Here is a 13,475-nt window from a genome sequence, read left to right as displayed (position 1 = left end):
CAAAACAAAACAAAAGTTCATGAAAGCAGTTGGTGACAATTTCAGGAAAAATAACTGCTTTGAGATTTGTTCAGTTACTATTTTAATGGTAAAAAACATGTCTAAAACTCATATTGCTGACCACACTGGAAATCTTCAAAAAATTTTCTTCAATGTTTCCCTCTAAAGTATTCCAGGGAATGTATTTATAAAATAAATGAATAAAGCACTGTTGCTTAAAACTTTCTTTTCTACAGTCCTTCCTTACATGAATGTCCCAAAGCTGGAAGAATATTAGCTGAATTAAATGTTTCTTTGGGCATTCTGTGCTAAATGAACAGTTCATAGAATACTTTTTCAATACTGAAAATGTGTTTTGAAATCCACATTAGAAATTTAGCATTTTTTTGCTGAAACGTAAACACAGCTGTATTTCCATAAGTATATAAACCCAGGATGTTGAAATGAACCTATTTGGTTCATTTCTTTAAAATCAAGCAATCAATTCCGGCTGAACCAAGTAACTTTTTATTTTAACTATTAATTTAATGTGCTCTCAAAACTACTTAGGTGAGGTAGTTATTAGCACACTCTATACAACAGATATAAAAACCTTTAAGTATTGAAGATGATATATTTTAGATAAGCATTAATATAACAAAAAGCTCCTACATTTGAGATACTCCAATTGTGGGATATTCTGCATTTATATCTCAATGCACAGAAACATTAGTAACAATCTAAAGATTTAAACTTTGAACCCCAAGAGTAGAGAAATTTCAGACTGGGTGACTGATTAAATGTTTACATAGCAAGTTAAACTAGCAATTGGGATGCCACAGTACAGACTATTGGAGATCCACTATCCCCAAGAATACACACTAACATTTTGATTCTCTACTAATTACAGAGTGAAGCAAGTTAATAGTCAGTTCTCATGTATTCCTCCTCATTAAATATTCTTTCATCTGCCACAATATGGTAATAGAATTATAATCCAGGTTTAAGTACACTGCTTTCAGGTTCAGAAGACCTATCAGATTAATTTTTTAACATCTTATCCGTATTTGGAACATAATCTTCTTAAAGAAAAATACAATACAGTCATCTTAAAATACCACTATGATAATGATTAGCAATGATGATTACATTCTTTTAAATGTAGCAATGTTAAAAATTTACTTGGATTTAAATCTGAATGTTATTATGCATGCTTTATTTTTAAGAGAAAGCAAAGTAATAATAAAAATGAGAATTCCATTTCTTTTCACAACGAAGTGATGCCCAAGATTATATATATATTCAATATAGAGGATCATCCACATCCCCATTCAACGTTAAAGAAATATGCACGCTGTAAACTGATAGGTAGAAAAATAATTCAGAAGCACTAAGAATTGCAGAATCAAAAATAGTCATTATGCTCAAGATTTTCAAAAAGAAAAGTAAAAACAAAATTCAGTGAAAAAGATCATTCAATTATGACTGATCTTTGATCAGTAATGACTAAATAAATTTAAATTTACATTATTCTATCCAGCTCCAAAGACAGCAGTCTAAAGTGTTACCTGGATCTTTGTGGCTGCCATGATATCTTATCACCACCATTATGATTTTTGGTTCTTATATAGAAATTGTTTCCACAAAGCTACATACTGACAAAATATTGATGTATTAAAAAAAAAATTAGGACAGGGTGGGCAATGGTGACTCAGTGTCAGAATTCTTGCCTGCGATGCCAGAGACCCGGGTTCGAGTCCCAAAACCTGCCCATGCAAAAAAAATTAGGACGTTTCAAAATAATTTTTTTTCACACTATCTGAGTCAAATAATACTAAAAGACTCTTAATCTTCGCACTTTCTGATTAGAGGAAATCAATACTTAAAGTCAAGCACGGTGTGGTATGCCAGCTATGGTGACTGATTAAACTTTTAATATTATAAATTGACAAGAAAAAATAGAACGCATTGAGAAAATCATCTTAAGTGACTTATCAAGCAAAAATATTCCAGTCCTAGCTCTATATAATTAGCAAACAAAAGAGACTTGATCCATAATTAGGAAAAATTTATATATGCAATCATACGAATATCAAATGAAGGTATTTTGACAGCCTAATAGACCAGCATTTTAAATAAGGCTCCTAAATCTCAGAAACTTAAAAATACCTGATGGTGCTGCGAGTCGTCCAACGTTTTAAAGACCATTGCTACCATGCCATGCGCTCTCAGGTGCATTCGAAAACTGGGCATGGCACATTTAGTAGCCAAGCTAATAACACTAGAAGAAAACAGACTAGATTAGGAGGACTGGGAAATATCTACTACATTGGCTTCACTTTGTGTAATACCAAAACAAGCAGGGGCAAGGTGGTATTAAAAAACATGGGCAAAAGAAAATGAAAAAAAAAAAAAACACACAGGCTAATCAAATTTTACTGATGCTTAGTATGTGACTATGTCAACTATAATTAAAAATAACAATAAATCACCTGCTCATCTTTGGCACATTCCTTATATTACTACTACAATTTTAAGCATGAGGTGTGAACTACCTTTCATAATGTTTCTGATATAATTACTGAACATAGATGAATAAAACATTAGAACCATGAAGGATATTTTATTTAATAATTTATAATTTACCATTCTTAATTTTCATTGTGCCAAAATATTACTCAGCTAACTGACTAAAGCAAAAACCTTCACAAAATCAGTAAAGCCCATTTTTAGATTGTTTCTAAAACTCAAATTCTAGATGGCAACTAAGTAAGTTAAAATTAGGGAATGCTAGATTCTAGCTCCAAAGGGAAAAGCCCAGGGTGTGACGGCACTTGAATGCACTTTTAGTATTTTCATCAAGGTTATTACTTAATTATATCATGTCTCCCAAACCAGTGTTGTAAGTCCCAGAGCAGATACCACTACTTTGTTAAAGAAAAGAAAAAGAAGATAAAAAATTACATTGGAAATGAAAAAACACCTTTATTATAAAACTATTATCACTTACTTTACCAATTTTTCCTGATGTGACTGATACAAAACTACTCTTTAAAACATTCATATTAAAAACCAGACAAATGGTACTATCATGGCAAACTGTTAATTTGATCAAAATCAACATATTCAATTCATTATAGAATGCAAATATGATGGAGATCAAAACATGCTTAATCTACTTCTTGTTTAAAATTATGAGCTGAAAAAGAACTTAAAAGATACCTTAGCATAAACTTTATTCTTTTAAGCATCTTGACAATGAAGCCTACATTTTGTTAAAGGGCTATGATCCCCCATCTTTCTTTCTTCTACTGTTGGCTATAAATTACACCCATGACAACAAAATCACAAATGTTTAACATAACAATATTCTACCCAGTTGGAAAAATTCAATGACATACGGCATGCATATAATTATTAAATAAAAAATAAGATCTTACCTAAGGCAACGTGTGTTTAGAGGCTGAGTGCTCTTTAAGCCACTCAACAAGTACTCAATGTCATCAGTGAACTCTTGATTTTCACCAAATTCCACCACATCATTGAAGTGCTTCACGTGTTGAACAACAGTATATAACTGCCAAGAGAAAAAATGTCCATCTCTTTCGTAACTATGAACTAGGATATTTAAATTCATGGGCTTGCTCCCTTTCATTTAAGCACATAAAATAGTTCAGTAGATGACAACAACAAAAATATTTTAAAAACATTAGTAGTTGTAGAACAAGATAAATTTTAGTTCTTGGTCTAAAACTGTGAATGTCAGTGTACTGTATTGCTCAAGACATTAAAAGACTAAATGTTACATAAAAAAATCCATCTACTTGCAGTAAAAACGTATATAGCTGCTTACTTCTTTGTCTTCTTTTCTGCATTTCAGTGCAGTAACTATATCTTGGTAGGGCTGAGTAGGTATTGTCACAGTTTTTATCACTTTGGGTGGTGGTGCGGGAGCCTTAAAAACTCCATCATCTTTTTGATTTGGTTCCTTTGAAGACAGCTTCACCTATTAAAAAAACCAATAAGCAAATTTATCTGGAAGGGCAGGGTGCCCCGAATTGCTAAAAACATCTTGAGGAAAAAAAACGAAGCTGGAGGTCTCACGCTGCCTGACTTTAAGGCATATTATGAAGCCACAGTGGTCAAAACAGCATGGTATTGGCATAAAGATAGATATATCGACCAATGGAATCGAATAGAGTGCTCAGATATAGACCCTCTCATTTATGGACATTTTATCTTTGATAAGGCAGTCAAGCCAACTCACCTGGGACAGAACAGTCTCTTCAATAAATGGTGCCTAGAGAACTGGATATCCATATGCAAAAGAATGAAAGAAGACCCATATCTCACACCCTACACAAAAGTTAACTCAAAATGGATCAAAGATCTAAACATTAGGTCTAAGACTATAAAACAGTTAGAGGAAAATGTAGGGAGATATCTTATGAATCTTATAATTGGAGGCAGTTTTATGGACCTTAAACCTAAAGCAAGAGCACTGAAGAAGGAAATAAATATATGGGAACTCCTCAAAATTAAACACTTTTGCGCATCAAAGAACTTCATCAAGAAAGTAGAAAGACAGCCTACACAATGGGAATCAATATTTGGAAATGACATATCAGATAAAGGTCTAGTATCCAGAATTTATAATGAGATTGTTCAACTCAACAACAAAAAGACAGCCAACCCAATTACAAAATGGGAAAAAGACTTGAATAGACACCTCTCAGAGGAGGAAATACAAATGGCCAAAAGGCACATGAAGAGATGCTCAATGTCCCTGGCCATTAGAGAAATGCAAATCAAAACCACAATGAGATATCATCTCACACCCACCAGAATGGCCATTATCAACAAAACAGAAAATGACAAGTGCTGGAGAGGATGCGGTGAAAGAGGCACACTTATCCACTGTTGGTGGGAATGTCAAATGGTGCAACCACTGTGGAAGGCAGTTTGGCAGTTCCTCAAAAAGCTGAACATAGAATTGCCATACGACCCAGCAATACCATTGCTGGGAATCTACTCAAAGGAATTAAGGGCAAAAACTCAAACGGACATTTGCACACCAATGTTTATAGCAGCGTTATTTACAATTGCAAAGAGATGGAAACAGCTAAAATGTCCATCAACAGACGAGTGGCTAAACAAACTGTGGTATGTACATACGATGGAACATTATGCATCTTTAAGGCAGGATAAACTTATGAAGCATGTAATAACATGGATGGACGTAGAGAACATTATGCTGAGTGAGTCTAGCCAAAAACTAAAAGACAAATACTGTATGATCCCAATGATGTGAATCGACACTCGAGAATAAACTTGGAATATGTCATTGGTAACAGAGTTCAGCAGGAGTTAGAAACAGGGTAAGATAATGGGTAATTGGAGCTGATGGGATACAGACTGTGCAACAGGACTAGATACAAAAACTCAAAAATGGACAGCACAATAATACCTAATTGTAAAGTAATCATGTTAAAACACTGAATGAAGCTGCATCCGAGCTATAGGTTTTTGTTTTGTTTTGTTTTGTTCTTACTATTATTACTTTTAATTTTTTTCTCTATATTAACATTCTGTATCATTTTCGATTGTATTGCTAGTTCTTCTAAACCGATCCAAATGTACTAAGAAACGATGATCATGCATCTATGTTATGATGTTAAGAATTACTGATTGCATATGTAGAATGGTATGATTTCTAAATGTTGGGTTAATTTCATTTTTTCCGTTAATTAAAAAAAAAAAAAAGAGAAGGGGTAATTGGAGCTGAAGGGATACAGACTGTGCAAGAGGACTGAATATAAAAACTCAGAAATGGACAGCACAATACTACCTAATTGTAATGCAATTATGTTATGTTAAAACATTGAATGAAGCTGCATGTGAGGTAAAAAAAAAGATATAAAGGGATATGTTTTTTTTCTGTTTTCTTTTTATTTCTTTTTCTGAATAGATGTAAATGTTCCAAGAAATGATCATGATGATGAATATGCAACTATGTGATGATATTGTGATTACTGATTATATATGTAGAACAGAATGATCAAAAGTTACAAATGTTTGCATTTGTTTGGTGTGTTTTGGTATTTAAAAAAAAATCTTAAAAGAAATAAAAAAAACTTTAGATTACTCAGTATATATGTAGAACGGAATGATCAAAAGTTACAAATGTTTGCAGTTGTTTGGTGTTTTTTGGTATTTAAATGAATAAAAAAACTTTATCTGTGAGGCTGGGGTTGATGATATTACTCCAGAGGGGATTTCTGTTGATTTCTTCCATTTGCTTTGGCATCTTGTGAACTGTGGACTAACTTTAAAATAATGGTATACTTGACATGACTGTGTGTGTGTCTCATCACATAGTCAGCATGAATTTGAACCACAAACCCATGTGGTAATGAATTTTAAAAATCAAAAAAAAATCTTGTGCTGTTTTGAAAAAAAAAAAAATAGTAACATCTTATCTATCTGACAAATTTAGCTCCAGAAAAAGAGTAAATAAAGCTGAAAAAAAGGGAAGACCTCTGAAAGGTCACAGAGGATATTTCAAATTCCATGAACTACCAGGTAGAACTTACATGTTTTACTGAAAACATAAAACAAAGCCAAAAAACCCACTTAGGATTCATTCTAGTCTTTTTTAACCTTGCATTTAACACAATTTATTATGTCTCCAGGAACATTAGAGAGAATAAAGAATCACAGTTGTACATATAAACAGCCCTGAGAAAGAGCAAGGAGTGAGACATAAACTATAACAGACAGGCAAAAGAGTCTAAAAAGCACAGGAATCTGAAGTATTCAGAAAGGAAATAAACAGCCACATAACGGGAGCTTGGCATACACTCACATGGTTCATAACTTCTAATGCGCACAATGATGATTCTGTGTTATCGAACGGTGCTTAAAATGTGTTTAATTAATCAGTTTAAGAAAACAGAGAATATTATTTTAGAAAGTTGCTCTCCCCCAATTATTTTGTTACTGTTATTATAAACACCTGACCTGAAAACTCCAAATGTTGGACACTTTACCATAAATCTGGAAATACTGTGTGTGACATTAATAGTCGTTCTGAAGAAAATAATTTGATAAGCATATCTCATTCAAATGTGTTTTGAAGGGAAACATTACTGGCATGCAGGAAGAGGTTCTCCTCTGCAAAATAAATTATCCACTCAAAGCCACTTTCTCATGTATGTATGATGTTACAGAAACATCAAATAAAAAAATTACTCTCTTAAACACTAAAGAACCTAAATTCCATAAAATGCGGCTTAGGTGTAAAAGCAATCTAAATATTTTAAGGCTCTCACTTATAAGCTGGTATCACTAAAAGTTCTGTTTTCCTGTCCACAGTTCTTATTATTCCAGTGAACTAAACTGAAGTCATTATATTTCAGTGAAGGTCAAAATAAATGGTCAGAAACTAAGAAAGACATTTACTTACGGTGACACTCTGAGATTTTACTACTGGAGGCCCAGGTAGTTCTTCTGAGTCTGGATGGTTCCAATGTCTGGCATTATACACAGCTTTTGTAGGAGACTAGAGAAATGAAGAAAAGATCAATTGCTTCCCTCTTAACTTTGCCCTCTTTACAAAAGTGCTTCCTTTAATAAAGTAAAATTATAAAGATAACTGAAATATACAAACATATGTTCTGGACAGCAGGTGATGCTACCTGGGATGCATTTCACCATGTTCCCACGCCTCTGGCAGACACATGGAGTCACAGGGTTATGCAGCCACAGCACTGGTGTGTAGTGCTCTGTGCAACTATTGCCAACCAAGAGAAGATGGCACTGAAATTAAACCTATTGGCCAGGCTTATTCTAGTTTAGTAATTAATATATTTAATTCAACATGTTCTTTGGTAAAACTTTGTTCCTCATACTTATGACTCACGACCCACAATCTTCCAGCAATGGGATTCAGGTAGCTTATGACAGTTACCATTTTCTACATTTGTTTAACCAAACTGTTATGATCAGATGTGTGCCATCATTCAAAAATTTTCAAGCTTTATAATATAGGGAGATTTACTACATATATACTACATTTTTATAGGTTCTAGTATAGTACCATGTAATAAAACACATGACTCCTAAAGCAGAATGCATAAATATTTACATACGACCCAGGAATACCATTGCTAGGTATCTACTCAAAGGACTTAAGGGCAAAGACACAAACGGACATTTGCACACCAATGTTTATAGCAGCGTTATTTACAATCGCAAAGAGATGGAAACAGCCAAAATCTCCATCAACAGACGAGTGGCTAAACAAACTGTGGTATATACATACGATGGAATATTATGCAGCTTAAGACAGAATAAACTTAAGAAGTATGTAACAACATGGATGGACCTTGAGAACATTATGCTGAGTGAGACTAGCCAAAAACTAAAGGAGAAATACTGTATGGTCTCATTGATATGAACTGACATTAGTGAATAAACTTGGAATATTTCGTTGATAGCAGAGACCATTAGGAGATAGAAATAGGGTAAGATATTGGGTAATTGGAGCTGAAGGGATACAGCCTGTGCAACAGGACTGGATACAAAAACTCAGAAATGGACAGCACAATACTACCTAACTGTAATACAATTATGTTAAAACACTGAATGAAGCTGCATGTGAGAATGATAGAGAGAGGAGGGCTGGGGACATAAATGAAATCAAAAAGAAAGATGTTAAAGATTGAGACGGTATAATCAAGGAATGCTTAGAGGGTATAATAATAGTGAAATGTACAAGGTACAATTTTAAAAATGTTTTTACATGAGGAGAGCAAAGGAATGTCATTATTGCAGGGTGCTGAAAATAGATGGTAATTAATATTTTAAAATGTCACCTTCTGTGTGAGACTAAAGCAAAAAAAAGTTTGTTACAAAATTTATATTTTGACTAGTGCATTTCCTAATATAACTTATGTAGACAGTTTGATTGAACGCCATAAGTACTTGGAATCTCAGGTAGGATATGAGATTTTGCTGGTTTGTCCAGAGTGACGCCAAGATGAATCCCAGAGTGATTTGATCAGTGAGTGGAAAAGTATCTGCAAAGCCCCCCTTCGGGGAGTGATAAGAATGGGGAGAAATTCAACTTCCCCAAGTTGAATTCTTGATATTCCCACAAGCAGTGTGGACAACCAAAGCTATAGGCTGATCCCACAGTCTTGGGGTTTGTTCATATGAAACTTAACCCCGCAAAGGATAGGTCAAGTCTACTTAAAATTTAGGTCTAAGAGTCACCCCCAAGAGAGTCTCTTTTGTTGCTCAGATGTGGCCTCTCTCTCCAGTCAACACAACGAGTAGTCTCACCAGCCTACCCCTCTCTACATGGGACATGACTCCCAGGGGTGTGGACCTTCCTGGCAACGTGGTACAGAGATCTTGGAATGAGCGGAGACTCAGAATCAAGGGATTGAGAAAAACCCTAGAATGAGCTGAAACTTAGCATCAAGGGATTGAGAAAACCTTCTCGACCAAAAGGGGGAAGAGTGAAATGAGACAAAGTGTCAATGACTGAGAGATTCCAAACAGAGTTGAGAGGTTATCCTGGAGGTTACTCTTAAGCATCAAGTAGATATCATCCCGTTAGTCAAGATGTAATGGAGAGGCTGGAGGGAACTGCCTGAAAATGTAGAGCTGTGTTCCAGTAGCCATGTTGCTTGAGAATGACTGAATAATGGTACAGGTGTCACAATGTGACTGTGTGATTGTGAAAACCTTTTGTGTCTGATGCCCCTTTTATCTACCTTGTCAACAAAGGAGTAGAACATATGGAATAAAAATAAATAATAGGGGGGACAAATGCTAAAATAAATTTAGTTTGAAATGCTACTGATCAATGAAAGCGAGGGGTAAGGGGTATGGTAGGTATAATCTTTTTTTTTTTTCTTTCCTGTGTTCATTTTATTTCTTTTTCTATTGTCTTTTTCTTTTTCTGAATTAATGCAAATGTTCTAAGAAATGACGAATATGCAACTAAGTGATGATATTGTGAATTACTGATTATGTATATTGTTGTATTTTGTTTCTTTATTTTTTAATTAATAAATTTTTTTAAAAAGCCATGTTTTAATCCTAATCCCATTTTGAAAAGGCAGCTGTTTTTCTAATCCCTATTCAGTATTGCAAGCTTGAAACTGTACCCAGAACATCTTCCAGGAAATGTGATTTGATCAAGAGTGGCTGTTAAACAGAGTTAGGTTGAGGTATGTCCGCCCATTTGGGTGGGTCTTAATTAGTCTACTGGAATACTATAAAGGAGGAAACATTTTGGAGAAAACAATAGATTCTGAGAGCAGAACAACATAGCCACGAGAAGTAGAGTCCATCACCCCGCGACCTTTGGAATGAAGAAGGAAAATGCCTCCTGGGGAGCTTTGTGAAGGGAAGCCAGGAGAGAAAGCTGCAGATGACGCTGTGTTCACTGTGTGCCTTTCCACTTGAGAAAGAAACCCTGAACTTCATCGGTCTTCTTGAACCAAGGTATCTTTACCTGGATGCCTTATATTGGACATTTCTATAGGCTTATTTTAATTGGGACATTTTCTGGGCCTTAGAACTGTAAACTAGCAACTTATTAAATTCCCCTTTTTAAAAGCCATCCTGTTTCTGGTATATTGCATTCCGGCAGCTAGCAAAGTAGAACACAGGGTAACTTTCCAGAAACCTACATCATCCAGATGGATCCTTGTACCAGATAAGTCCTGAAATGCAGACGCCAGCCTCTCCAGAACATCCACTAGTTCCATCCCCCTGTCCTATATTATCAACAGCCTCTTCCAACATGAAAAAGTCACAATGGACATAGCTCAAATACCTCTAAAGAATGGGACAAGAAAGACCAAAGGTGATGGTGTAGTTATACAGAGAATGTCTAGTTTAACAAACACATATGACAGCTGAATCATTAAACTGATACTTCTTCTAGTTTCCATTCCAGTATCTTAGAGCCACTAGAAGTAAATAGCTGGAATTGTAACCCATACCAAACTCTGAAATCTGTTCTACAACTAATTGTGTTATTCTTTGAAATTTATTGCTTTATCTATATGTTATTTTTTAAGCAAAAAAGAAAGTCGATTGTGATGACAAAAAATAGTTATTCTTCTACCCTCCCATATTCTGGAGCAGCTAAAAGGAAAAATTTGAGATGGTGGTATAATAGCCCAGGAAAAAACCTGGGATTTCTCCTGTAACGGCTCTTTGAAAACAACTGCTTTTTCCTTTCTATGCTTTGTATATATGTTATATTATACAATAAAAAAATTTAAAACAATTAACCCATAGTAGTTACAAATAAGCAACATACTAATACTTAGCTTATAATACAACTATTCTCTTTAAAACAACCATGCTATAACCTCAAGTCAATGGTATAAGTGCCACAAAAAGAACTGGCTTACTAAAAGACACAGCATAAATTGATTCACAGAGTAAATGCATTAGAAAATCTTAATGTTAAAAGGAATGATATTGTGAAACTTTCATTAAACAGAATTTGTACTGTGTATACAAATTCATTGTTCTTACGTATTAGCATACAATGATGATGCATTAGCAATCTGAAAACAAGACATTTCAAATTCCAGCTCTCTATTTTTTACTGTTGCCCTTAAACATCAGCAATATAACCTGCATCCTTGCTAGTTATCAGATCCCTGATTTGAGCAACCTCTAGAACCCAAAGCTTAGTCACAAACCCAATAAGATAACAGTATTTTGCAAAGAGTAGGTGTCTTAAAGCTCAAGTACTAAATTTCTTTGCAAAAAACCTCCACTAACTTCACATAATGAACAATCTTTTGGATATGGGGGCAGCTTGACTCCAAATTTAAATATTCTTCCTTCTCACTGTAAGTGATAATACACAGAACAGTTAAGAAACTAGACTCAGATGCCACATGGTCTGGGTTAAAATTTAGATTGCTACTCAACCTTTTTCTGTGCTTCTATTTTCTCATCTGTAAAATGGGTTAACAATAATACCTACAGCTAATGGCTGTTTGAAGGATTAAATAAATGCCTGAAACAATATGTGCTCTACAAGTATTAAGTGATACTACTATAATTGTTATGTGACGATCTACCACACTGAGTTCAGCATCTTTATAAAACTACAATATATACATGGTCTGCCCACTAAAAAGACGGACTATGACAAATGGGATAACTGACATGAAAACAATGCAACAAATATTATTACAAAACATAAACTGTGGCCACACAATTCAAAACCCTTGAAGCCCTTGAAACATAACAGTATACAGAATAAATGAATAAGGTCTATTAAAAGATCACAATCAATTCTTCACTGACAGTTGAAGAATGGCATTTAGTAACACAATTACTTAAAATTTTTCATGTTTTATACAACCTAATGCTAATTAGTAAAATGGAAAACATTTTTTAATAAGAGAAAAAACAAAAATGAATCATACATAGCTCTTAATGATGGATGTTAAAATGCTCACTCATGCACTAAAATGAAGTGAAATATTCCACTTAGAGGCAAAACCACTAAACTAGTGGTTATAGTCTACAATATTACCAAACTCATTTATACTAATATACTCTAGAAAAGAATTTTCTATCTTTGAATTTTCAAATAAAAGTTGATCCATTAAGAACTTTCCTTGACTACTGTTTCAAAGCCTTAGAAGGTTAATAGGATTGATTACATAGGGGGAGAGAGGACATGAAAATACATCCTATTATCTAAAAATTAAAAACAAAAACAAAAAGCACGTGGACATGGTTACACACACACACACATGGGAGAGGGGGGGTGGAAGGTAGGAGAGACAGCAGACACTGACAATGAGCTTCTTAAATCGTTTCAAAATGGTACAACAATTCCATATGCACGTAAATGCATTGTACATGGAAACCACACACTACTATGACACATATTACTAGTTCCACTCAGTGAAAGTGAATGTGTACAGTACTGTAAAAGTACCACGTTAACAATCAATGTTACATGAAAAATAAAAACATTTTATTACTTATTACATTTTATTACTTACTATTAAACCATTTAGCAACTGACCTACGTTTTACCTGGGTCATTCTGATTGCACCACCAGAATTGTCTTCAATTCATTAATTTTATTCTTGTTTAAAACACAGGAAGCACAGAATAAGAAAGAAATCCTTTAATCCTGCATAGATTATTGTAACACCTGGAAACATCCTAGAGTATGTTAAGCAGATAATCAAAAAGTATTGGCAAAGTTTCCTGAAGGAGGGGAGAAAGACTATGGAACTATTAAACCTTACCATGAGGGAATTTCCTAGATACTGTGTCAAATTTTAGGGACACCCAAATCAATAGGCCCTGTCCTTGATCAGGAGGCTTACTCTTGTGAAGCTTCTGTAGGTAGTGGAGAGGCTTAGACTACCTATGGCATGCCTAAGAGTTACTTCTGGAGAACCTCTGCTCTGGCTCAGATGTGGCCTCA

The 13,475-nt window shown here is 34.4% G+C and overlaps 1 protein-coding gene across 3 annotated transcripts in view; it reads right to left on the bottom strand.

Moving 5' to 3' along the window:
• Positions 1-13,475, bottom strand: part of LOC143653579 (wings apart-like protein homolog) — an 86,594-nt gene that overhangs the window by 25,555 nt on the left and 47,564 nt on the right. For all 3 annotated transcript variants that reach the window (XM_077124706.1, XM_077124707.1, XM_077124705.1), the window contains exons 5-8: positions 7,445-7,540; positions 3,833-3,985; positions 3,420-3,556; positions 2,149-2,260 (exon numbers count right to left, since the gene is read on the bottom strand). In XM_077124706.1, coding sequence (XP_076980821.1) covers positions 2,149-2,260; positions 3,420-3,556; positions 3,833-3,985; positions 7,445-7,540 — 498 coding nt within the window. The remainder of the gene's footprint in view (positions 1-2,148; positions 2,261-3,419; positions 3,557-3,832; positions 3,986-7,444; positions 7,541-13,475) is intronic.

Source organism: Tamandua tetradactyla, chromosome 13 (assembly GCF_023851605.1).
Source record: "Tamandua tetradactyla isolate mTamTet1 chromosome 13, mTamTet1.pri, whole genome shotgun sequence".
Taxonomy (NCBI): Eukaryota; Metazoa; Chordata; class Mammalia; order Pilosa; family Myrmecophagidae; genus Tamandua; species Tamandua tetradactyla.
The sequence above is the reverse complement of the archived record's forward strand: the minus strand, read 5'-3'. Positions and strand labels throughout refer to the sequence as shown.